Raw genomic sequence first — 27,630 nt, 5'->3', positions numbered from 1 at the left:
GTACCATGGGAATTTACTCAACTAAGAGCAACCCAATTTAAATCAAACACCCAAGTTGAGTTTTTCTGACATTATTGCTAAATTCTGATATGGGAAAAATCCTGTTCTATGTCCTATCTGAAAAATTCTAAATTATCAACTGTTAATAAAAAATTCCTACAGGATACTGTTACTCACCTACCTTCCCAATTAAGGTGAATCACCAGAAAATATTTTGTCCACAGCAATGTTTGCATTGCAAATGTTCAACCAGGATGGTGGGGTGCACTTCATTATCTTTTCAGCTCTCTGGAAAATGTGCTGAAATACAGAGAACTACCAGAGTGTGCCAGTTTGTTGGATTACATGTCCAAGGAGATGGTACACTCATGAGATCTGGTCATCGTAAAAATACACGTGGCTTTAATCAGGTGGAGATAAATGCAGTGGCAAAAAGTATGGAAAGTTTTACTACGGTTTGGAAGGACAGGAGAAAGAGTCACACTTTACTTTTCTGAACCCAATCCTGGACACTTTCAAGGGCAGGTGTAAAGGTGACAAAGTGCAAACACTGTGCCTACCCACTTAACCTGAGTGGGTTGCAGGTTCCAGGTTCCAGGCTAGGCTGCATTTAGAGAGAGCCCAGTGGGAGAAAGAAGCTGGCTTTCTATCCCCATCCTTTTCTGATTTAATCATCCCTTAAATGCCCCGTTTCCCCTTTCCCATCTCCCAAGATGTAGAAGCTTGTTTTGACTTTCCCACTGATTTGTCTGCCTCCAGCCTTGCAGCAATGCAGATGTTTTCCTGGCAAAGAGGAAACCCCACTTTTGATGTTTTAACTCCCAGCAACAAGGGCACAAGGCCGGAAAGAGAGTGAGCAAATCCCAGTGCAGAGATTTTGCATACAGAGAACATATATTTTACATATGCAGGTAACTCAACTCCTATTCCTTATGGAAACCCCACCCCAAGAACTCCTTTTTGCTGTTATTTTTTTCCCCTTTTAACAGTTTTAGCCTTCTTAGCCTTCAGTAGCAGATGATGCAGCAACTAGAAGAAATAAGTATGATTAACCACTAACAAAATTTATTTTCTCTCCCTCCTGACTTGCAAACACCGAGGTGTTAACAACTAGCAACTTTTGTAATACTAAATTCTGAGGTGGGTGCCATGCTTGTACTTTACTTGTCACTGTAAGACATACTTTTGATACCAAGTAAGGGTTATTGCCCTAACCTGGAGACTTCCATGCAGTGCTCTAAGTAAGGAATGTTTTGTTCCTGCAGTTTTAATAATTTAGTTGCAGCTCTGGCCTGTCTTACTATGCAGCTTATTCCTGATTCATCTTCTGAGCTTACAAAATACCAGATAAAAATAGATTATTGTTCTATCTAAATTCCCATAATCCTTGTGCTCATTAAAAATAAAGTCATGTAACTGTTCTTAGTCAGGATTGCACTAATTAGTACAACTGGCACTTCTGACCTTGTGATTTCTACCCTTAATACACCCAGGTTGGCTGTGCTGCCTGCATTAACATACTCAGGATATATAATACTGTCTTACACAACAAAGTGCTGCAGAGAGAAATGCAAACCAGAAAATAAAGGTCAGGAGATTCTGTATGGAGATTCTCCACATCCTTATCCTTTGGCTTCATTGGATATTTTGTATGTATTTCCATATAACAAATTAGAAATTCACAAATAAAATTCAGGGGCCAACTTTTCATAGATCCTTTAAGAGACAGGGTAGCTCTCCAAAATGCTCTTGATCAGTGGCTCTGGTTCAGGTTAGCAGTTTGTTGGTTTCTGTAGCAGCTCCTAGGATCTCAACAATTTCGGGGAGATGCCAGCACAAGCTTATTAAACTTAACCTCATTTGACTGGGTTTTATTTTTAAAAGAAAGACAGATTTATATGAAGAAAGCAACTTCCCTGTTCTCACTTCACCTTAAGGAACAGTTTTATCTTTTTAGTCTTCACTATGCAATAAAATTAAATGTGGGTATTTTTGTGTAGGAAATTAAAAACTGTTGGCAGCAAATTTTTCTGTAGCTGCTGACATGTATTACTTGATTTATATGTGTCACCGGAGTCAGGAAATTACTAATCCATTAATCAATCTAATCCTCTCAACTTCAAGCTGTATGGATAAGTATTTAAATAAATTATACCGATAGGACAATCAATTCTCTGGATGTTTTAATAAAAAACAGAAGGAACTTAACTATGCAGGTGATGGATCTACCACAATGAGAACAGAAATTTAAATAGTTCAGAGAAATACTCAGTCATGGTAGACTGACAGAGGATATAAAAGCAGGAAAATTAGAGGGGAGAACCTACATCAGAATTGGGTTGTTCTTTTTTTTAAATCTCTCATAACACAAGAGGAAAGGAAGAACCAATGCAAACCCAGAAGATTTATAATGAATGAAACTTTTTCTGAAAAAAGTGGACTTCTGAGAGAGTTTCCAAGTGGCCTGCAGGACTCATTAACCTTCCCAAGCTCAAAAATCATCTGGTCAACAAAATAAAACCGAAAACCAAGCCAACAAACCCTGACAGTGAGGAGGCAAACTGAAAGGAAAACAAAGCAGGGATGTACATTTCAATGGGCCAGGACATAAGCCAACTTCTAGTGGAAGGATTAAGAAGAAAATTCCTATATATAGCAAGGTTATTTGATGCTTGACCACTCCAGGGATCCTTACAATTTTCTCTGAGGCACTTGGCCTGGCTATTCTGGGTGTGAGGAAAATGGCTCAGACATATCTGGGGCCTGATTCTCTATGCAGCTCTGTATGCATCTGTGCTTATGTAAGAAAGGAAGACATTTTAATAGTTACTCCAGAAATGAAAATGATTAATCTGAAAAATTAGCATTGTATTTATTTGTATTTCTTGCAGAATTGGGGTTTGTAAACTCGGAGCAGAAAACAGAAATGTTGCATTGAGAAGGTAAAAGCATAAAAAAAGAATCTGCCATCTAGCTGCTAATAGAATTCTAAGTTTCACAGACGTTTGGGCCAAAGCCCATGAATTATTTAGTCTTGTTACCTGCATAATGTAGGTCACAACCTCCCTCTGTAATTAGGCTAAACAGTACCTACTTCTGTTTCAGCTCTGTAATAAAACATTTAAGGCAACAGTTCTGATTTCAGGACTTGAGGAATGGAGAACTGAAAACATGCCCAAGCTGGGGCTTTCCCTCCATTCCTCATCAGCTCATTATATTCTGCATGGAACTGCTGCCTCTTCAGCCTTTTTTTTTTCCAGCCTGGAGTCCATGACTGACAGCACCTGCTGAGTACTTGTACATAGCAAAGTGGTATTTTACTTAACCTTTGGATAAGCCAAGCAGACAAGACTTCCTTCTTTCTCTTACGATTTTCCAGATTAACTTTGCAGCTTTAATTGTCTCTGCCCGAGTTCTTTTAGGGGTTGTGTTGGCACAGCTTCACTTTGTGTGTGTAAGGCTTATTCAGTGATTAATGCTAAAAATCAATCTTGACCTAGATCCTTCTCTCAGCACAACAGAGACCTGGGCAAGGGGCTCACAGCAGCAGGTGTTAGAGGCAACCTTTGGTGACTGTTCTCACCTACAGGTGCTTCTGCCCACTTAGCAAATCCTTAGCTGCTTGTTCTGAACTTTAGGGATCAGCTGTGGTACAAACGTGGAACATCAAACTGCATCTTGTGACTATTTTCCTAGGGGAATGGCTGGAGTAAGAAAACCTATCAGTTACTGCCTTAAGTGACAGTGGAATCAACACTTAACATTGGAATAAACAGAAGTGGGAGAAATTTTTTTTGACAGAAATTAATCCAGTGCTACCTAAACAACATTGCTTCAGCAAATATTACTGCCAGCCTGTGGGCAATTAACAGGGCTTAGTTTTAAGACTCTACTAAATATTAAATATTATTCATATCTGTTTTTGTCATCGGTTTTGGATAAGGAATTTCCTGGGAAAGCAATCCCACCCACCTTATACAATACAAGGTTCAGCTCTGAAAGCTCTTAAAATTGTTTGTCAGGCAAGGTCTTGTAAATTATTTGGCCATGGTGTAACAGAGCAGAGCACTGCACATAAAATGTTCCACTGGTTTTGCCAGCTGCAAGAGAGTATTTAGTCAGAGCAGCGGCAAAAAACCAAACCAAATCATCAGTTCTGTTCTAACAGATTCTAAGATTGGCATTTTCAGTGCAGGAAAATTACTGTCTCATCCAGTGAAGGGAGTTTTTTCTCATCTATTTTTGTCAGGCATCTTTCAGAAGTGCAGGACAGCCCCTATCTAACAGCTCTGGGTTTCTCCCCTTCAAGTCCTTGCTGATGAGGAAGACCCAATGTGTCTGCCTAAGAGAAATACAGAGAAAAGGGAACAAACACAAGAACAGTATCAGAAGCATCTTCAGTGTTGCCAAAAGTACAGAAGGAGTAGAAAATTGAACAGCTTCACTTTGGGGGAAAACACTGCCAGGCTCTTCCCTTCTGTCTTGCCTCGCCACTTTGAGTCAATATTCAATATAAGGTCTCACTAATGTTACAGAGGGAAACCCTACTACCCTCTGCTCCTACTTGGTCTATCTGCTCAAAGGGTCAAATCTTCCCTTTTATTTACTTCCATGTATTTACAGCAGAAATGCCAATGCAGCCCTCAGTTGCCAGAATTTCTCAACACTTGTGTTTTCTGGTTAATTTCTCTTCCTAGAAGATATTTATTCCTAGTGGCTAGGTGACCTTCCTTCTGCTCAGCACCAAACATACACTGCACTAAGAGACTCAGACCACTGAGCAACTTGTCCTCATTAACAAATCAGTAATAAAAAAAATGTCGTTTATTTCATATAATTTATGAAAATATTGTACACAGTTGAACAGATCTGCAGAATTATACTAGCCAACTGCAAATTAAAAATTTTCCTCTTCAAAAGTAATTCAGTACAAACTGACCTTTTAGTTTTTCTCCTTCAGGTTCTCAAGTGAGATTATAAAACACAAACTGTATTGTGGCATATATGAGCCATATTTGCCATCTGATTTAGTCTTGTAGTTTTATTGAGCAAGACCAGTGTTACTTTTTCCCAAAGCCACACAGAAGAGCTCTACTGAGGTTACCTTATTATTTACTCTTTGTATAGACCCAGAGTTTGATCTTATTGATCACTTTGACAGCATTCACTTTTTAGGAACTTCCAGTTTCCCAAGGTAAACTTAAAAATCTGCATGCCATCATCCATTCCTTGCCACCTTTAATCCAGAACCTATGTGTTCTTACCAGCCTTTAACACCTAAACAGCAAAGCCATTTACAACAAACTCAATTTATTTTTAAGGAAAAAATATTGGCATCCTTTATTCAGCTGCACCAGATCCCAGCACTAGCTGCTCTGAAATTCTGCAAGCCCATGGAGAAGTCTTAGTCAAACCTGGTACAAAACCAGATTGACATTAGAAAGGACAACCGACCCAAGAGACTTCTCCCTTATTCCACAGAGAACCCAAGGACACATGGGAAGTTTAACAGATTCTAGCTATAGAAAAGTATTGACCAGAAAACCTCCTTTTTTCTCCCCCAGGAGATTTCTTTTCTTTGCCTTTGAGATCAAAGTAACTGCAGCATGTAGCACCTGACCACCTCATGTACCTGGCTTTTTACCTGTAGCCTTTCATTATTTTTCACAGGATTTTTTGTTAAATCAAGACAAAAATGTTTTTTGTTTGTAAACCAGACTAAGCACACATGACATTCACACACCTTTTTTATTTGTTGTTTCAGCTGAAATTAGTGGTCTTTAAAAATGAACAGCATCCCTTCAGAAAAGCTGACAGTTACGAGAACAGCAAAAATTACAATAGAGTCCTGAGAGATAAAAACTTATCTGATCAGCGTGTCATGATATGGTCACAACTCATACAGCTGACATTCTTATAGCCAAGAGGGATGTTTTTTTCTTTTTAAAAATACATTTTTCTTTCCAGCAGGAAGGATTTTTTTAAAAACAAACATTTCATCCTAGGCAGGAATTAAAAACAATGGCTTTTTCAGTATGACAACACAGCTGGTAAGCACTGGATACCCCACCAGTGTCTTAATATTAAGATTTCAAGTTTTCCCTCCCACTCCCCAATTCCCCCCACCCCTCACAGAAAAACACCACACAGAAAAACAAGACAAAACCCAGATGGGAAACAAAGAGGTAGACATCACTACAACTACGGCGCTGTTTTGGAAATTGTGCGAGATGTCTCACGATGCTCCAGGGAGTTCCTTTTCCCTTTGTTAGACATTGCAGAATGGCCCCAGCAGTGAACTCAAGAGGTGACAGGAGCCAAGAGCCATTATTGTCACCAAGAGGTGCCAGGGCTGCAGAATAGGTGGGGCTGTCCCACCTGGATTGCTCTGCCAAGCTGGAGCTGTTTAGGAACAGATCCCTCTTTAAAACTATGGAGCTCACAATGACAACAGCCTTTCTCCCAACAAGGCTGGAGTCACATCCTTGCAGGAGGCACACACGGGTCAGGGGGGCTCAGGTTCTGCTCTCAGCTCTCAGAAACTTTAAGAAAACTCATTGCTACAGTGACTTGCAGAGGAACTCCACAGCCTGGGCACTGGCACAGTTTCTAGCAGGTGCTGCAGCGAGTGAGGGCTGCAGAAGCTGCTGGCCCCTCTCTCCCTACTGCTCCACTCCCCTTGCCACTCTGGCACTGAAACATTTGTCTCTGTGTCCTTCCCAATAAACAGTGTTATCTATCAGGATTTTACACTGCAGTTCTACAGTAAACCAAAGCCTTATTTTACTTTTTTTTTTTTTTTCACTGTAAGCACAGTAAAGTTGTGTATCCATTAGTTATAAACACAATAAATACAATAATCAAAGAAAATCTTCTCATATATTAAGGATCAGAAGCATGTGAAATAGTCTTGAAAAAAAACCAACTCTATTTTTGCCACAGCAAAAAAACCCAAACAAAACAAAAACACCAACAAACAAACCCCATCAAAATCGTACCAGCCCTGGGAAAAGAGAGAGAAATGCTGCTTCTGGTATCTGTCTACATTTCTGAAAGACACATTGGCTGCTGGAAAGATTTTATTAAAAAAAAAAACAAAAACAATGAAATAAATTCGGCAAAATAATTCCAAGCATCACCAGCCCTTTGCAAAACCACTGACAGTCACTCCAGGCTTCCGCATCCATTTTATCACATGAAACAAAAATGCAGGTAACGGAAAAGGGAAGGAGAAAAATGAAGGTGAAGGTAACTGCTATTAAAAAACCCCTGTTCATCATACAATATGAACATCATGGTAAAGTGATTTTAAGTAACGAACTCATTTTAATAGGACAGTAGTTCAGTGAATAATTACTTCATTATCTCCTGATAAAAGGTCCAACTTTAGAATGCATAGAATCCTTCCAATGACGACTTCTATCACAGCCAAGCAGCCTACAGCTCTTACTGAAAAAGCAGAGCTGCTCAGAAGCATTTCTAATGTATGCAGACATTTTAAACCAGAGCTTGGTTTCCATTTTGCTCTTCCCATTGTTGCTTTGTATTTTTAAAAAGAAGTGTAAGAACTATCAAATATGCAATTTTGCAAAATAACCCTTTATTTCATATGGCTCCATTATTTCCAAAAAATACAGAACCCCAGATGTATAATTATTCTGTATCATTGTATCAGATCACCACAAAATCTTCAGCTGACTCTCAAGAGAATGCATCCAACCCTGGGCTCGTGATGTGGAAATCCCAGTTTTAGCTACCTTTGGTCCCAAAATTTATGTCAAGGCAAAGTGGAGCAGTTGAATCCTGTCACACACAGTGATCGGTATCTGTTATTATCTTGTACAAACAGGTGAGAAAAGTTAACAGCACTTTATGGCAGTGTCACACAAAGAAAAGTTGTATAATCTGCAAACCAAGTGAACAAGGAACAGTACCACAGTGATCACTTTATTTTTACTGCAAGAAGAGGAACCTTATTTGTGACGCTGGGGGAGGAGGGAGAGGGAAGCTTTTAATTTTCCAGGAAATCAAGGTCAACTGAAATTTCACTTTTCAACTTCTGGTGACAACAACTTAAAAAAAAAAAAAAAAAAAAGGAAAAAAATAAAGAAGAAAGAAGAGACACCAGTTTTGCAAGATTCAACAGAACCACACATGGAACCCAAGTGAGACTGAAATGATGGCGCACTCACCCCAGGGCACTGAAGAAACTGCCTGGCATGGATGGACAGGTGCTCTTCACATCATGCGATTCACAGAGCAGCAAAGCTAAACCGTGAGGACTGACACAACTTCAACTGTAACAACTTTTTATGAACAATTAAACACAGAAACGTGGAGATGTTTTGTGGGCAACCCTGACAGAGAACCATCTTTATTCTTATTTTTTGCAGTGCACTCAAATTTCTCTGTTCTCACTTCTGTGTGCAACAGCTTTCAGTTAGAATTTTTCTGTGAATGTTTCATTTTTGGTAATTTTACACATTTTTTCATTATTTTTCCCCTAATGCAAATTCAATGTGATATTAATTTGTGATCAATTGTATGGTTCATTCATGTTTCTATTAAAACACATTTGGAACTCTCCAGAGGAGGCAACCCATGGATGGTGCAGCAAAATGCCCATTACATCCAGAACTGCAGCCAACTGCCAGAAGGTAGAACCAAACTGCAGCCAACAGGAATTTGTGTTTTACAGTCACCTGCTAAGCTCCAAACAGTCTGGACCAGCACAGTATTTAAGCACTGAATTTCCTACATATTGTATCCATTTTACATTTTTCGCTTCCTAGCAGAACTTCTTTTATCTGATTTATTTTCTTTCGTGAAGCAGCATCCAGGATCATGCTGGGAGGGTCCTTTGGAGTTGCTTTCCAACAGTTTCACTGCTGGGTCAGCCACAGCAACTTGGCCGTACGGAGCTGTGGTGTCAGGGGCTCTTCACATTCCCCAGTGCAGGCAGGAGAAAAGCCTGGGACATGACAGGAACTGTTTCCACACCCTACTGAAACAACAACCAGTTCTTGGAAACAAACATCTTGTAAGAGTAAGAACTACAAAGGAACAAAGTGAAAATGAACAGGACCAGATCAATCAAAACACTTGTCTGAAATATTACTGCGCAGTGCTAATTTCTTGAGGCAGCACATGAGCACTTGCTATTGACTGCAACCCACTGGGAAAATAAAAATACTGCATTTGACAAAATAAGATGCTCTTACATGGAGTTCACACAGGGTCTCTTAGGAACAATCTCCTGATGCGAGTAACTGCTGTGCATTCTGCTTATATAAACTTCCCTTTTTGCATCAGTCCAGTCTGTCCTAGCTCAAAATAAAATGAGCTGTACTCTGGGCATCTCTGTGGTTATGATCAAACTACATGGGGGAGGACAGTAAGTGAGTAGCTTGCCACCTGCCTTTTGGAGTTATAAGAGTCAGACCCATGGGCAGCAGAAATAACCACTTACACTAACAGTGCTGGGCTGCCCCAACAGCCCCCTGGCAAACAGTAGGTTGAATACATTCATTCCATCAGCTGAACTTTAGCAAGAGCAACATGAAACAACAAATACTCCACGGACTCCCTCTCTATCATGGCATGCCTGCCTCTTTTTAATGGTTACACCAGAATTCAGGTGCAGAAATGGCATATAAACAGCATCTTGCCTCAAACATGAAGCTATTAGCAACCACTGTACTTTGCCTCCAACCTGCAGAGTCAGGGAGAGAACACACACTTCAGGGGACCTTACTGTGGTGTTATTTCACATCCATCCCCACTGAGGAACCACTGCAGCATGGGCAGGGGCAGGGATGACATATTTGACAAAGCATTTTTCCACAAAGCCAAGGAAATTGGCACTGCCTCGTGTTTTAGTATGCTCTTTGCCCCCCCACAGAAAGGGAACACTGGCAAGGTTTTGTATTCTGCACGCCACCTCCTGTGATTCATGTAGCAGCAGAGGGAGACAGAAGGGGAATCAATATTGCTAGCTCAGAGCCAAAACTACTGAGGGCTTACTTTGTTCTCAACAAAATTACTCTGTAGAAGGCAGTATGCCAACATCTGAAGTTCTGGCTACCCTGCCTGTATTTAGAGAGATTAGTTTTATTTTAGGAACCGTTCTCGCAAATCTGTGTATAATCACATAAACACAATGCCAACCAGACTTGCCAGAAATAAGGCTGTACATCACATCCTTTCAAAAGGATCCTGCACTACCCATCTCAAAGTGTCTTCTGTTCCAATCTGCCCTTCAGTTCAACCCATCCTTATTCCAGTAAGATTTTAGCAGTATGATTTTAGTGGTGAGCTAATTAATACTGCCCTCCATGTAGCTATTCAGAATATTTACCATACTTATTTTTTCAGTAGTATCTTCCTACAGATTTATGATAGCAATTATACCTATGTTTTCTTTTTACGAAACTAGTTTTTCTTCTATTACTCCTTAGCAAAACATTAAGATGGTTGGCATTTAATTAATTAAACTCTCCCACAAGTGTATTTAGCACTGTTGCAACTAGCGGGGAGAAAAAGGCCTCTAGAAACCACTCCAAGGTCACCTTGGTTGGACTGCAGTATACAAAACACAAAGGAGGCTAAAATCACCAGCAGACCTTCAGAAACAGCTAGAATTGCTCTGCCTTCCATCGTGTGACAAACAAAGCTTCCCTCTGTTTCCAAGGTTTTATGTCTTTCCTTCACTGACTTTTCACCTTTGAAAGTGCATTTTCAAAACTGACAATGAGTGTTTAGCTGCGTTCTGAACAAAAAGGGAATTTAACCGAGTGACTTTGTATTTTCCAAGTTTCCCAATAGCACGAGACACTGGCAGCACATGGAACTTGGAGAGCTGATGGCAAGACCACAGCAGGGATGGGCTGATTCACCCCACGTGGACAGTTTTGAATCACACTGTGATGCTGCAGTGCTTTGAGGAGCAGTGCCTCAGAGCACAGACCTGACAGCAGGTCTTATTTGGGTGTTGGGTTCAGATCAATGTGTCTGCTACAACAAGTGCTGACTGCGTAGCCACAACGACACCTCCACCAGCTCTGCTGAGGAGCTCTGACTCCAGCACAATGAGCTGCAATAAAGTACACGTTGTGCAAATGAGGAATCTCTACCACACCAATGCTGTACACACTACTGAAGAGACAAGTTGCTGAATTTTCTGAGCTCTAACTACAATGCCAAGAAATACTTGTGGTGACAAAGCTTTCTTGTCACAGACATTCTTCTACGGTGGTTGTACGATTGCACCTTTTGTCCAAATGTTGAATTTGCTTAAGTGTGGGTAAGAGTATACATTTTTAAAAATACAGACAATTCTTAAAATAATACATCATCAGGTCACTATGTTACTGATCTTCACTTTTAGTGGAGTTTAAAATTCCCCCAAAGAGAGGTAAAAGTCCATCCAGTATTTTCCTTTACTCTTGGAATATTCACATTTGCACATACAACATGATACTCATTTGCAAGAGCCTGGATTCCCATTGTGTCCTCAGGTCCCATTCCACTTCTAAAATAGGCAATGGTACAAATACTGAAAGAAGCAGTACCACATCCCTCCTGACAAAAATGCAAATGATTGTATGGCAACCAGCCACAGGTTACTGAGGGTCATCTCCCGAGAAATCGCTTTTGTCTGACCCTGGGGTGGTGGAAAAGCTCCTGCAAGAGAAAAGAAAACACATTTAATGCTTTGCACAGGGATGACAGCCTTAATGCACCACTTTATTGCTTCTTTACTGCTTGCTCCAGCAATGGTGCCCACACACAATTAATTGGGTACTGCTCTGTGCTCTTATGCTGTCAAATTTTATGAAAGATTCTCCAGAAGCCTTCAAAAAATAAAAAAAACACAAAACACAACTCCTTAATTAATAAGAACAATTTTGATTTTCTTATAAACTTTAAGCATAAACCTGAATGCATTCCTTAGAAGCTGCTACCACTGTACTCAACCTTTGGGGAGAGATCCAACTAAGCTGTATTATTTTGAAGTTTTATTAGTATCTCCATGATCTAATGGAATGGATTCCATATTAAACTCTATAGCTGTTTGGTGGTGATACTGTATACTGTGAAGATGCAACACATAGGTTCTTGAGGTTCCTCTTGAAAATGTAAATACGTAACACCCTTTCTTTAAAGAAGCTTCCACATACTGTTTGAACACTCAGTAATACTGACTAAGGAAACATTATAATTTGCCATGGAGTTTTCCAGAAATTCTTCACTGAAATCCTTGCTTAGATGGGAAAGACTGGAAGAGATTCATCTGACAATAAAATTTGGTTTTACCATACTTTGACTTTTTCTGACTTGCAATACTAAATTAAAAGTGCCTGAATACATCAGAGCTTATGACTGTAAGCAAACTATTTGCATATATTTTCACCAGCATATTAAATCATCTGTGTTACACTGTACTGAGATCACAAAGACTTGATGACATAAAGCACTTTTATTGATGTTAATCCTGAACAGGGTATATAAAACTCTGAATATACCAGAGAAGATGATGTCCTTGCTGCAGCATTATGGAATCTCAACTTCTCTCAGAAGAAAATGAAATTAATGATTCAAAGAGTAAAGATGCAGCAATGTCAATTTTTAATCTTAGGAACCACACAATTTGGGCAATTAGATACCATCAGCAGCTTATCTCTATGCTTCACATTTGCAATCACTGGAGGAACTGCAATCAAGCATTTGAGACAAAGCTTTTCTTCCTGCATGAATGCTCTTAATTAAAAAAAAAAAAAAAAAAAAAAAAAAAGAGGCAAACAAGGAAAAAGCCTAAAAACACCCTTGATGAGCCACATCCACCTCTCCCTGATAGGTATTTCCTTCTTGGGCAGCTCCCAAACGCTACCCTACTTCTAATGTTGCCCAGGTAATTTTCCTTTCCTAGGTAATTCTTTAATCATTATTCCCCAGTAACTCACAGACAAGCTTCTATCTGTCCACTCTAGCTAGATTTGTTCTTCCATGGCCCATTTTTTTTCCTGTACTAACACTGACTCCTGGTTTAAATAGCTTTTCTTTTTCCCTGGTAGCTACAGAGAGCTGTCTCCTCCCACTCCTTCCCAAGCCAGCTTTGACCTTTCCCTTTCCCAGCTGAGAAAAGCCAAGTACTTTTAGTTGTCCTTCACAGAAACAAGTCCACCTTCCCTTAATCTCAGCTCTGATTATCTGTTCCTCTTGCCAGTTCAATTTGTATTCCTTGACAGGGATAATGGACTGTCTGCAGGATTTCCAGATAAGGTTTCCAATCTGGTACAACAGAGTGTTTCCATAGCATATGGGATGCCATTCCTTACTCTTTTCATCACCTCACACCACTTGGCTTCTGAGCACAGGGAATGATAAGCACAATGACTTCAGTACACCACCACTCTTTTCCAGCTGCTCCTAGTTTATGGTTGGGGGTTTTTCCTTAATTGACCCCCGAGTGGTTTTGTCCTGCTAAATGTGATCTCACTTGTGTTACTGTGGGTGTCAAGGTTATCTTGTTGAAGAGTTCAGAGAAATCAAGAACTTGCCAATACAAGTTTTCCACTAACTGCCTAAAGCAGGAGTCTGTTACCTACAGCTATTAACTTGAAGTGGTTTTAATTTTATAAATGAAACGTGTAAAATGCACCTGTAAAAAATTATGGGATAGTTTCATGTCAAATTTTAGGCATACTTTTCTTTTGGTTTCATTTCAAGAGATCTAATATTACAGGTTTTCCCCAGGTAATTTAAGTTCTTGACACTTAAGAATGTTGCAAAATGGAGAAAGGTGCTCTAGGCTTTGTTTCTTTCTCTTCCCAAATAAAAATAAGCCAAGAAATGTATTCTTGGCTTAGTCAATGCACACTTTTAAAGTTTCATGGAGCATTAAGTCTTACTCCAGCTTTATGAAGTAAGCTTTAATAAGAGAGAGAAGTTCCTAAGCAGTGTGTATTGTAAAATAATATAATGATGATAATGATAACAATAATAATGATTAATAATAACAGAAACAGCACTTGTGACCATGTGCCAAGTACAAAGTTGGCTCTTGAGCAGACTCAGGGATTCCACTCACAGTCAACCACAGGACTTTTCCAAGGGGTTTCCAAAAACTGTAGCAGCACCTTTTCAGTAGGCCAACTAAAGCAATGCAAGCAAGTTCTCAAAAAGTATAAATGGCGGTAACTTTAAATTATACTAATTTATGCCTAATAAGGTCCTATGTCACAGCATTTACATTAAAAACATATCTTTATTAATTCATACTGATTGCACTGGCAAATTATTACCAATTATGCTATTTTGGAAGTGCATTTTAATGAATAAATCTGATTATATTAATTATACTCTCAGAAATTCTGGAGTAGTTAAGATTTTCTGCGTATGACTTATTTCAATAGCATAAAGTAATGTCACAAAACCAAGAATTCTTTACAATCTGTTTGCTACGCTTATATTTTAAAAGATAGTCACCAAGTTATTTGTCTAATAAAGTCCAATACATGCATTTGGATGTGATTTATATAGCAGAGTTTGAACTCTGCCATCAATAGTGTCTGAGTGACAGCAACATCTCATAAAACAAAATACAACTCTGGGTTGTTAAAGTATTCAATTAATCTCTTTAAGCACTTGGATTGATAAATTAAGTACTCAAAACTAAATTAAAGCAGGCTTTGCAATAAATCATCTCACAGAAGAAGCATCTTCATTTAACACAGTCACCCAGGAATACTAAACTCAGCTGATCTGAGACACTGAATGCTTCCCATCAACAACTGTGATGCACAGGGCTGCAGATCACAGCCCCAGAGAATGTGTGCCATGTATTCTCACAGGTCCTTCCAATCATACTTCTAATCATGGATCTTTGCCATGAAATCCCACAGCAACATGTTTCACAGCTGAACTGTGTGTTACTTTTTTGACAGCTCCCAAACACTACCTTACTTCTAATGTTGCCCAGGTAATTTTCCTTTCCTAGGTAATTCTTTAATCATACTTTTTGCCACACAAAAAGCAGTAATAATAGCAATAATAGTATCTCCTGTATGCATGTGAGAGATGCTTACACATTCTTAAATCATTTTGAGATCTTTGTAAGGAAAGTCATTAGCAAAGCACAGTTCTCTTTGCTAGGTATCATCCTACCTGTTTCATAGAAATGTGTCAAGAGGTCCTCCTTTTCAATGAATCGTTGATACAGCCAGTTTGTGAGAGCTTCAGGCTCTGCAGGTACATCTTTCACTGGAAAAATCCTATCAAAGAAACAAACACAAATTAAGCCTAGAAAATGTATTCTGCATGTGGAGAACAAAACTCTTCTGCCTCAGCCCACCACAAAACAGAGAGAACAAGACTTCTGTATAAATCTAACTGCGTGATTTTCAACTCAAAAATCACAGAGGCATTAATGATACATGAGTGGGAAACTCCAGGCTGACATCCAGAACCACACTGAAGACACTGGCATCAGTCTCCAAGAATTGCTGTACTACAGCTTTTGAGAAAAACTACTAAGGCACTGGTTTGTTCTTTTTTTTAATAGAACACCACCACACTATATTACTTTTCCCTAAAAAGAACACAAACCAAGTGGAATGAAAGAAATTAAAAAATGAGAAAGCTCATTCACAGCTTTGAAGAAACAATTCAGCAGGCAGAAGCCACATAATGACATCACTAAGCACCAACAGCTCTTCCACATCCCAGAAAACAAGCCCTCTGTGCCTTTCAAAGGATGCTGGCAGCTTTGTCTGAAATTTCCAAGGCACATTTTACACTGAAAACTGACCCTGTACTCAAATATTGCTGCTCTGTTTTACAAACACCAATGAGAGAATTGCTAATGTTTTGGTACTTCTATGCTGAATATTAGGTGGCTTAGAAAAACAGACACCCAAAGCAGAATTCACTGTAGTACACACACCCTGAAACTCCCAAATAACCCACCATACCTCACTGGATTATTTTCAAAATAGGATTTTCAATCTTACAGTAACTGTGACACTTCCTCAGCAGACCTTCAGTGCCTTTTGATATATACAAGAACTCACACATCCACTGTGTTGTACTGGCAAGTCAATGCAGAAGAGATCTGTGTATCAAGCTGCCCTGAAAAATTCACACTCTGAAATGCCAGGCCTTTCCTGTAGTAGGTTTCTCTTTCCAGGTGAGCTTCCATTTAGCCTCTCATTTACACCATGCTTCTGTTTCCATTAGTGAATTTTCATTTCATTTTCAACAGAGTCTTTCTTAACTGATCATACTGCAAAGAATTGGAAGTAACACCTCAATCATCTGAGAAGTCTGGACAAATATGGCAATGACAGAATAAGAAAATAAGTCATTTCTGAAGAATGCTTTTGTTGCTGCTACAGTTTTCAGTATCTTTGCCAGTTTTGCCCATTTGTCATTCGTCCTTCCTCCTTTCAGTCTGATGCATGGAAAATTAAGCTGGAAGTGGGGGAATCAAGCAGCAAAGCATTGCTGAGTGAATTACAAATCACAGTGCTCTGGCATACAGAAACAATTTCAATATAAGGACATGAACAACTTTATTTACACACTGTGGTATCAACATGAACTCAGCTATCTCTGTAGCCTTTGGAGTAACTCTGCCTACATCCTCCTTGCCCTGTGGAGTTCTCTATGCTCCAGTAAAACCAGTCTTGTTAACCAGAAATTAGCAAGTGTTATCTCAGATAAAACAGAGTTTGAAGGAAAGTCTTTGGCCAAAGACAAATGCTATGAAATGGTGCTTCAGCAATCAGCTTAAGTTTTCAGTCTGCATATTAGGAACAAAGACAAACAATAAAGAACTATTTTATCTTAGAGCCCAGATGCTGTACAGCAGGTTAAAATTAAACCACATAGCAGCAAGTAAAAAACACACCCACAGAGCAAGGACCATTTTGTTGAGGGTAGAACACTAAGACAGACTTACTCTGTGTCCCCAGACACAACTGGGCTGCCAAGCACTATTTTTACTCTCTTGTGCTGATCTGCTGTGAAGAGATAAAAGGCTCAGCAACTGAATATTGTGTTTCACAGAGTATTTTTGAAGGACAGATGCTTGCTTACACAGGTTTCAAGAGGGTTCACGACTAAGAGAATCTGTGTTGCCTCAGGACAGAAGTGTAAGGTTACCTGGCTTCACATGCAGTCTCCATTGTAGACTGTAAGATATTCTTCACCTCTGCCTTCACTTCTCCCTGACCTAATGGATAGCAACTCTGTTTTGTCAAGAACATTCCTTCTAATCTGGAAACATCTCAGGATCATGCAAGATACCTGTTAAAAACTATTTTTGAGCTGGCACTTTAATGGAGCAGTGAAGCAGCACAGGTGATACCAGCACTGTGAGAGAATAATGGAAGCACTGCATACCACTGCCCTGCTTGAATCCATCCAGGCTCTTGTGTGGATCAATAATGCTGTCAGAATGCTTGAATCTCTGGAGATAAACTCTGCTGCTTTGAAGTCTCAGAAGCAGGCACTGCTACACCCAGACTGAACAAATATTAACAGATTGAAAAACAACTGGTTTTCCACTAATGCTACACTGGCTGCCACAATTCGGCAATACTAAGTGTATTTAGAAGCATTTTCAAATGTATTTTTAGATTATCCAGAGTTATTTTTACCAGCAGAACATTCTTACTAATGACTGATCTAAATTAGAGATTAAATATTTAAAAAAAAATCCTAAATTCTGGAAAGAAGCCCTTTTTGTGCTCAATAAGGCAAAGCTAAACCCCCCCTATATTTAAATTAAACATACTGATAATGCCATGGTTCTCTGCCCATCAGATGGCTCAGCTGGCATCTGTGTTTTACAAGAACACTCTCTTGAAGGAGACTGGGTTCAGGAAGGTGAGTAGCAAGTCTACTGTTACAAAACTCCCCACACAGGCCATCCAAAACAACAGCAGAAGCCACTGCTCTGATGGAGCAGGGTCATCCCCGACCACGGGATGCTGGCCTCTGCAAGGTCCACTGTTAAAAGATGCAGAAAATTTTCAGTGAGATATAAAACCCATATGGTCAGGCATGAGCATCACTTGGCTCTACCCCACCTTTGGGTATGCAGGATCAGGAATGCCATTAGAGGCAGTTTGCTCATCTCATCAGAGAATAAAATATCACACAGAATGGCCAAGGCAAGGAAAGAGGTCAACATGTAACATCTGAGGCTCCTGAAGTCTCTGGGGCACTTGGATCTTTCTAGCTTTTGGGCAAAACTAGCCTCACATTGTATTAAAATAAGAGCATCTTTGTTCCTGGTGCAGCAAACAGGGAATTTAAAAGGACTGGGTAAGAACTTGACCAGAAAATTCAAGCAGAATGCAAATACCTGTTCCATCACAGGAACAGCTGATTTTCTGTCCCCAGGAGAAGTGGGAAAGGGGCTAAAAGCAGTGGCAGCACATGCTGCACCCTGGAAAGTGAAAAGTGGTGGTGGAAATAAAGACACATTTCAATGGGAATCTGGGAAGAATCTTTCTCCAGCAATGAAGCATTACCCTCCAGCTGGAGCTGCCTGCTGGCAGCTGCAGGGACACTCCAGGTACCTGACTGAGGGACAGCCACTTCTTAAACTGCTACACAGATTTGTGTCCATAAAACAGAAGATGTAATGCCAAAGACATGCTGGCCTATGTGAGAATTGTGGAGAATTAGCTACTGATAGGCTGTTTCTCAGAAGACACCGAAGGATTTTCAGAAATATAGCATATTTAGAGACATTTATCTCTTTTAAGTTGTCCTTTCTGGAGAAACAACCTCTGATTCTGTACTTAAATTCTGAAATTCATGGCTACCACTTTAAGTACTAACTGCCTTTTATCACCTGTCCTACCCTGCATTGAAGTCCTGTATTACTTGCTGCTCCAGTCATATTATTTGCTGCTTCAAGGGTTTTAAATAAATCCAGGACAGTGGAGGCTGTTGGCAGATATCAGGAATGACCAAAAATAAGTTACTTGGGTAAAAAAGTGCATTAAAATACACTGCCAAACGGGATGCCCTTCTGCAACATTCATTCAGCAACCACAATGCATTTCATCTTATTTATAGCTCGGAGCCTGGCTTATTTCAATAAATCTGTATCAATGCAGACACAAAAATAGAACTTCCTCAGCAGGCTGAAGGCTTGTTTCAGCAGCACAAAAGCTGGCAGGGGAAGAAAGGCAGCAGAGCTGGGAGCAGCCTGTGTGGCACCTCCATGCACGGCCACCCCTGCGTCAGCGCTGACTCAGGCTGCCTCTGACGTCAGGGCTGCCGCACAGCCACTGTCACACAGCCCAAAACGGGGTGTGAGCATCCAAGGGCACCACCCTGCAGGGAAACCAAGGCAAAAAAACAGCCTCTCACCATTCCTGACTGAGGGGATGCTAAGCACCGAGCCAGCTTCATAGCCAGCGTGTTTTATATTCGTAAGTCTCGGGTTCTGCCAACAGACTGCAGCACTCGAGAAATTACTGCTGCAGAAACCTGGTGCTCAGCTAAGAAACACCAAGTCAATCAGACTAAACAAGTGCTTGGTGTGAAAAGAAAAGAAATAAACCCCAAATTTGACTCATGGCATAGAAATGGTGTGTGGAAAACGCATATTTTATGATTGGCTTTTCGCAAATATTACAATGAATATTATATGCGTAATGTTAGAAAGTTATGCTGTATTAAGTCTCTTAAGTAATGTTTTAAATAATAGTTTTAGGTTCCAACATAATGTTAAAATAGAGACTATGTATGTGGGGGGGGGGGAGGGTTTCTTTTTTGGAATGAGATACTCGTTTTGAGGAACACCTAAATCTTCCAAAAAAAAGGAATTTATGGTTTTCTTATCAGAAGAAGCTAATTTCTTCAGGCCTTGCTCAGACTCGAAGACACTATGGGGATTGAAGAAAACAGCTGACATACAACAGACAGAGTTTCTTGTTTTAAATAAAATTCATGCATAACCATGAAGGATATATGAATATGCAACAAGTGAATTGTTTTAAGGGTGATTCCTTTGTTCACAAGACATGCTTTTCATGACTTAGTGTCCGAGAGCATCCGGATTTCCATAATTCTTTGCTTTTTATTGTCTTGTAATTGTCCTAACTCTAAACTTTATTACTCTAATTGTATTACTATTTTTATAACGATTTTATTATTATTATTAAACTTTAAAAATTTTAAAAACCAAGTGATCGGAGTTTTTCACAGGTGGGAGCTGAGAGCAGCAGCCAGTCCATGGCCTCGCTACATGGACACCAAACCACTCAGCTGATTTCTGCAGGTGGGATTGTAGCAAGTCTGGATTTGCAGGCAACACACACCACACGATGACCCAAGCATAAACCTAAACTATTTGAGAAGGGCAAACAAATATTTCCAACTGACTCATTACAAGGCAGGTAGCAATGCCTCTAGTTTGACATGCTTTGCCAGATGGATTGACATATCCCACAAAAATCCCAGTACCATATGGCCTGGAGGAAGTTCATTAGATGTTTTCCTTGAGTATTATAATTTAGATAGCAAACTGAGTTTTACAGCACTTTCCAGTAAGTTATGAGACAAGTCAGAGTCAAAAAGCTATTCAATAGATGGGTAAAATTCTCACACCTTGTCTTTTTAGATCCAAATGTGGTAATTGTTCTTTTTTCCAGGGAGGTTTTTTTTGATATTCTGAGGAAATCAGGCCATGGCTTAGCCTAATTATGAACTTCCGAACATTGTGTCATTTGTATTGAAAATTGAAGTTTGAAAGGCAAGGTTCAACTCATTATCAAAATTGAGCTTTCAAAAAAATTTACTGGATTAAACCAAGCCATCTCTGTCATTTCTACCAGGTAGAAAAGCACCTAAAATTATAATATAAGGCTCCTTGCTGTGCTCTCTTCTGTTGCTCCCTGAGCAGGAAGAAAAGGAAATAATCCTACAGCAAAGGACCAGGCTATGAGAAAAGGCAATCACCAGATTTTAAAGTCTGTAAGGCAGAAAGAGACAGGTGGTGATCCAGGGGCACAGCAGAAGGGACTGACAGAGCCACCAGAACAAAAGCAGCTCTGCAGTCTCTTCTGCTCCAGTTTGAGTGGCACAGAAAATGGTCCTTTTTTCCCCACTGCTGTCATACATCAATACCTCTCTCTGGACTACTCTAAAAGGGAAAAAACATGTTTAAATCCTGATTCTTCTTTCATACAGCACAGATGGCATTTGGACAAAACCATTCTTCACTTTTTCCAAAGGGGTGCTTTTTTCCCTCCCTATCACTCAGTTAAAGGAAACTACATGAGAAACTATTGCTCTCTCTTCCCAGTTATTTCAAAATTATCCTTAAAATTTATTTCAAATCTTATCTCCCAAGACATCCCAAATTACAAAAAATGAGCAAGATTTTATTGCACTAAATGCAGGAAAGTCTAACACCAATGCAGACAGACTTGATGTACATTTAAAGAAAATTTCAGAGGACATCCATGTACCAGCCTGCACCCACCTCACAGTGCAGGGGCCATGTGCTTCAAGAACTACCAGGACTGGAAGACAGAACGAGCTCCAGCCAAACCCAAGACACTCTGGTCTCATTTCAGAGCCATCACACCCTGTGCACAGCCAGGCCAAGCTGCTGGGTGACCTTCCATTTGGGACACACTTCAGCTGTTTTTACAGGGTCAGCCATGACAAATGGAGGTTATTAAAAACATACATAAAGTAGTCAAACAGAGAGGCTGGAAGAAAATAACAAACTTACACCCAAAAATAAATAATTTATATTTTTCTTAGAATTTCCATATTATAAGAACTTAATCATTCAAGTTCAATGCAAAAAAGGTTGCATCATATTTAAGCTTGTGATCAAAAATAGGTCTGAATATACATTTAGAAGCAGGAAATGAATTCAACTTATGTTAAAACTTACTGTTGTTTTTAAAGAAAGTATTTTTGGAAATACTTTTCAGAAGAATTCCAAATACATTCAACTTGCAATTATCCCAGAGATCTGAGGGAGTACTAAGGTGACCTGAATAAAGCACAACAGATATAATGCTATCTTATATAAATTAGTGTATAAGTATGTTCACCTTCAGGGAAAGTTGGAAGGCAGCTTTCTATAAAAAGTAAGGACAGATTTAAACACAGCTGTGGAAAGAAGCTCCAGCGAGCAGCTTGTACTCTGCATCACACAACACTGACACAGCACTGAGGATGGAGAAGGTCATTCCCACTTAAACTGCATCCCAGGGGATCCACACAAGGATACTTGAAAGCTTTCTGTAGAAGTCTAAAAGCTCTCCAAATCACCAAGAGGGAGTAAGACAAAATAATGTGATTTTGGGAAAAAATGCAACAATTTATTTAGTATAGGAAAAGTGTTAAAATACTTCTGGAGGAACTTGCAACTAAAAGCAAAATTCAGCTTCTCTCTCCATAAGTTTACATCTTGAGACAAAGAACTCCTGAGGAGAAAAGTTTTAATAGTCCCCCATCCTAGCTGTCAATGAGAGTTGCAACTTTTTCCAGCTGCTTTTTCCAGTTGCTTTGCTCAACTACTTGAAGTATTTTTTGAGTAAAATCTGGCATTTCTTTATCAGAAAGTTAAATATAATATTTTATTAGGAAATCTGTTTATTTAACAGCAGTGATTTTTAATTAGTTGTCATTACTAAAAAACAAAATTTAAGAAATTCAAGTTGGGTTTACCAGCACCTTAACAATAAAGTGAAGATGACCTAACCTTCAGATATATTCCCCACAACTCTATTCAACCACAGGACATTAGTCCAAAACTTAAATTTCTGTTCTAAGATACAGAATAGTCACTGAACTTTTTAAAAAAATATGTGTTGTGTTTAAATGAGTTTCCGACCTGTGTGAGACACAAGAAACCCACTCCCACTGCTACTGATTTCCCCTATCCTTGAAAGGACACATCTGATATGTGAATACTTGAGGTCAATGTAGGAGAAGCAGCTTTACTTCCTACCTGTAATGTACATGTGTCACTGTTGGTTGTCTGTAGCCAAGAATCCAGGTTTGGATGTCTATAGGTTCAGCTTTGGGATATGCAATGGTTGTATCTATCACCCACTGGAGGCCTTTGGATTTGCTCTCTAGGAACAAAAAGAAAATTCCATGTCACTTATTTGAGAGTTATGCAATTTCTACATTACTTCAGGAGGTATGAGGCAGAAATAAGATCATCAAAAATCAAATCCAGATTTCATTACAGAGCACAGAAATACTCTTATAAACTTCAGCTGGACTTGGATTTTATTTCATGGTTATTTCTGTTGTTGTTAGATACCGTGGTACACAGACTAGAACAAGTTCACTCACCAGGTTTGAGTACAGTCACAAGATATCTTGGCCCCAAGGTCAGCTGCTTCCCCCCATTCACCAAAGGGAAAAATCCCAAAATAAACATCCAAGCTTCTTGGTCTGCTCTTCAAGCACATTTGCACCTGGGCCTTTCTAAAAGATCACTGATGGAGCAGGAGCCATGCAGATCCCTCAAAGGTTCTTAAAAATGTGAGTTGCAGGATGAAGAGGAAAAGCATCACTTTCAGGGTGTACTCAGGGTAAGAAAGTAAGGAACTTCACTGGGGAAGATACTGCACCCACAAGGTCCCAGGAGAGGGACCAGTACATGTTCATATGCTGCTCAGCTCACTTAGAAACTGAAAAAATGACCAAAGGAAGTGAAAGTATTTGCTATTAAGATGAGTAAAGAGAATCAAATCTGTGGGTCCCTTCCAACTCAGAATATTCCACGACTCTATAAAATCTGAATATAAGTTGCAACCAGCAAGAGTCGAGGTCATAAATCAGTGACCCCTTTCTGGCACGTCTTCAATTCACAAATTTGCTAAGAGGGACAGCAGCAGATCTGTAGAGCAAACCAACGAGGAAGGCCACATTGCCAAGATGGCACCTGGAGTTTAGCCTGTGAATTTTCTCTGTTCTCGAGCTGTCTTGTGTTTGAGGTCATATTATACCAGCAGAGTAGTGCTCAATTTCTGCTTGACACACTAGTACAACAATATGCTCACACCACATCAGGCAGTACCTCTAAGGATTTAAAAAGCTGACTGTGAGAAACAGCCACCTATGGGCAAGAAAGTGTTAGTAAGAAGTGTTAGTTTTTAGTATAAAGTACAGTACTCTTCAAGCCTGCAGCTGAGAAAGCTACAAAATAAAAATGTAACAGAGGTTGACAAGAACACTGTCAGCACCAAGAACATGTATGGGGATTGACTGTTTGCCATCCTTCCCAATACAAGAACAGATACTCACAACTCAGCCAAGAAGAAAAGTTTTCATAGCAAACAGAAAAAATGATTCTTTATGCAGAGGTGGTGAAAAAAAAATGTTGGGAATCTCTTGCTAAAGGATGTCAAGGATGCCAGAAGCTGGGATCAAGAGGGAACTGAGTAACCACGGAGGGTTAACTAACCAGGCAGAAATCCCCACCTGGCTTGAGAAAGCCACCACAGGAAACTGTCAGAGTTGAAGAATATGTGGGAGAAGTATGATGCTTGTTTGCTGTGTTCACACTCCTTCTCTCTAATCCACCTGGAGTCATGGACAAGATGTTGGGCTAGACTGATGCGTAGCCTTGCCCAGAGTGGCCACTCTAATTTTACAGATCCACCACACACTTGAAATCTGCAGCACTCAGTCTGAGCAGCACCCTGAAAGCCACAGCTACTGACTCCAGCTAGAATGTACACAAAAGGACTGGCTTGTGAATTTTTACTTGCATTTAATTTCATTTAATTTGCATTTAATTTAATTAAGCGTGAAAAGAAAATTACAGCGACGCTATCACATGTATCTATCAATTATTTTAACAAGCAGACGGTGTTTTCTTGGTGTCTGCTCATCAGTGGAGTTGTATTGCTTCATTGCAAATGTACTACTCCAACAGGGCTAGACAGCATTTCCTAAAATTTATATTATGAGTTCTTAGCACCATGCAACATACTATTCAAAAACTTGACCCTGGGCAAGCTGCACAGGTCAAGCTGAAACATTCAGTGTTACCTTCTGGAAATACAGTATTTTAGAGCACTGACAGACACATGAAATGAGAACTGGAGGCCGCAGGCTTGCCAGCATCATGACAGAGTGCTTGTCAAGCCTCTCTTAAGAAAAGCCCTAACTACAGAGTGCTTCATTTTAAAAGTAGCAATGAATCACAGAAGAGCCAATATGAAATTAATATTAAATCAACAGAAGTATTAATTTAGAAATAGATTTTGAAACAAAGTCATTCAAGTTATTATTTTCCCAGATGTAAAGCAAGAATGGATAAAGGCAAGTAAATTGCCAAAGTTAAATTGCCTAAGTGAGTAAGCAACAAAGATTATTAATTGCAATGAATAAGTGCCAGATGAATATGGACATATTTTCTAATTATTTACACTAAAGTGTTTCAAAATCATTTACTCAATATTTAGCTATATTAATAATTGTTCTTTCAGTGGATAATGGTTTGCACTTCATTAAGGGAAGACTCCTGCAGTTCTCTGCTGTGCTGATTTCCTACCTTCTGCTTTTGTGGAGAGAGCTGGTGCAGCTCTGGGTTCTTCAGTCCAGCTCCAAACTCACCTCCAACCCTTTTCAGGCAGGGTGAGGGGAAAAACAGACAGCCCACCAGAAACCCCAGGCCAGGAAAAAAAGTTCTGACAGCACCATCAGCCTCTATAGACCTCCTTTTAGAGCAAGCAGGTGCTAGTGCAGCTACCTCCACGTGCTCTCAAATCACAGTATTTGTGCTTGCTCTGGTTTAAAATAAGCCTTACATAATCATCCAAGATGTGACTGCCAAAAAAAACCTACATCACCAAGGATTTAGGAAAATTAATTTTGAAATACATCTTGCAATTTTTGGAGGGGGGGCAGGGGGTTATACTGTGTTGCAACCTGCTCATAAGTAAATTTATTTTAAAGCCCGGGAGCTCTGACAGATCCTGAAATTGGAATAGAAACTGACAACTGCACAAAATACAAAGGAGTGGTACCTAAATATCTCCAAGGATGATGTTTTCAGGTGTAAGGAGACCTTTAACCAAGACTAAGCTCTATTATTTTTTTAAATGGAGCACATTAACAGGAGCTCAAACCAAAGATTGTTGCATTACTTATAACATGGTGTGAATCTCAGGCTGGGCATTTGTACCTGAGAAATCAGGGAGCTGCATATACCTGTGCTAAAAGATTCCTCTCACCCAGCTTGGCTTGGCCAGCTCAGCCACATCTTTCTGACAGCCAAACTCTTCCAACTTTCTACCTACCATTACAAGACACTCTTATATTTCATTTCATTTCATTGGTGAAAGACTGAGCAGCCTGACTGTCAGAGACTTCAGCAGAAGCAGCTGCTGCAGTGGCCATGCTCAAGCTGACCTCCCCAAACACTGGTTTTTCTCCTCTGGTGTCAGTCTGCTCACCACTTCCAGCACAGGTGAAGATACAGATTCTCACACTGCTTGAAAATGTTAAGGGTCTGATTCTTTTAAAATAGCACATAAAACTTCTGAACATGCCCATAAACATGCCCATAGGCACCTGCCCTACACAACAGCACCCAAACCATGCAGCAGTGATGTACCTTAGTGTGAATGGTACATACTTGCCTTATGAGTGCTAAGACAAAACTGAACAATCACATGGAACAACAACTTTCTGACCTAGACAAAAAAAAAAAATCAAAAGTAAAATTTAAACAGCTTCTTGTTTGTTGTTTGGGGTCTTGGTTTTTTTCCCAAATCATCAGCAGAGGCAAATCTTCACAACTGTTTTCTTCACTGTGGATTCAATGGTATTAAGTTGCTCCATATTTACTCAGAAGTAATTCATCATCAGAGTCTTCAAGGCACTCAAGCTGTCATCCTCTAAAGTCCTTTCACAACAGATGTCTACAATCCCAAATTTATGGGGGTTCAGAGCTTCTCTTCATTCCCTTCTTTGTTCTCCCTGGGGTTGCTATTTCCTGGGGTCAACTCAAGCTAAACACCAGATCAGATGATGTACAGAACCCCTCAAACCCACCAGCAGACTGCCAGTGTTTGCCACTGAGAAAAAGAATAAATCACAGACAGATTTGCCTGCCTCCAGCTGAGCTCTGGATGGTGTCACACTGCCAGACTGGATTCAGAGTGGGAAAGAATGCACCAGCCAGGTGTGGACCTGAGGACTGCAGCTTGCACTTAAAAAGAAAGTATTTGTCAGTATTCAGGTGTGGTTTCCTGAACACTTGCACCACTCTGCTGAATGCAGCCAAAGAGGCTGCTGCCTCTCCCTGAACAGCAATCTGTTCTTGTAACTTGTCCCTTGTTCTCTACTTGTCCTTGTGCAATCAACTGGATCACTGACCCCAGAATTAACTTTTTTCTCCAAAGATTAACTCTCAGACTGAACATATTACTCATAATTCCAAGATTTTAATGCAACAAATCACCTGGAACAAAACAAGAAGCCTTTTTTCCAGGAGGAAGAAAAAAAAAAAAAAAAACAACAATCAAAAGCTTTCTCACATGTTATTCAAGTCCCATTCCTCAGGTAACAGTGAATGAAAAAGTTTGATTTTTAAAAAAATCAATTATGAAGGTCAAT

General features: G+C 39.7%; 1 protein-coding gene across 1 annotated transcript in view; it reads right to left on the bottom strand.

Moving 5' to 3' along the window:
• Nucleotides 1-5,729: 5,729 nt before the first annotated feature.
• LPGAT1 (lysophosphatidylglycerol acyltransferase 1) overlaps nt 5,730-27,630 on the bottom strand; it is a 60,190-nt gene continuing 38,289 nt past the window's right edge. The window contains exons 6-8 of the mRNA XM_021547611.2: nt 22,997-23,123; nt 15,166-15,272; nt 5,730-11,682 (exon numbers count right to left, since the gene is read on the bottom strand). Of these exons, the coding sequence (XP_021403286.2) occupies nt 11,531-11,682; nt 15,166-15,272; nt 22,997-23,123 (386 nt within the window). The 3' untranslated portion in view covers nt 5,730-11,530. The remainder of the gene's footprint in view (nt 11,683-15,165; nt 15,273-22,996; nt 23,124-27,630) is intronic.

Source organism: Lonchura striata, chromosome 3 (assembly GCF_046129695.1).
Source record: "Lonchura striata isolate bLonStr1 chromosome 3, bLonStr1.mat, whole genome shotgun sequence".
In the NCBI taxonomy this organism is placed as follows: domain Eukaryota; kingdom Metazoa; phylum Chordata; class Aves; order Passeriformes; family Estrildidae; genus Lonchura; species Lonchura striata.
Note: the sequence above shows the minus strand (reverse complement) of the source record. Positions and strands in the feature narration are given on the sequence as shown.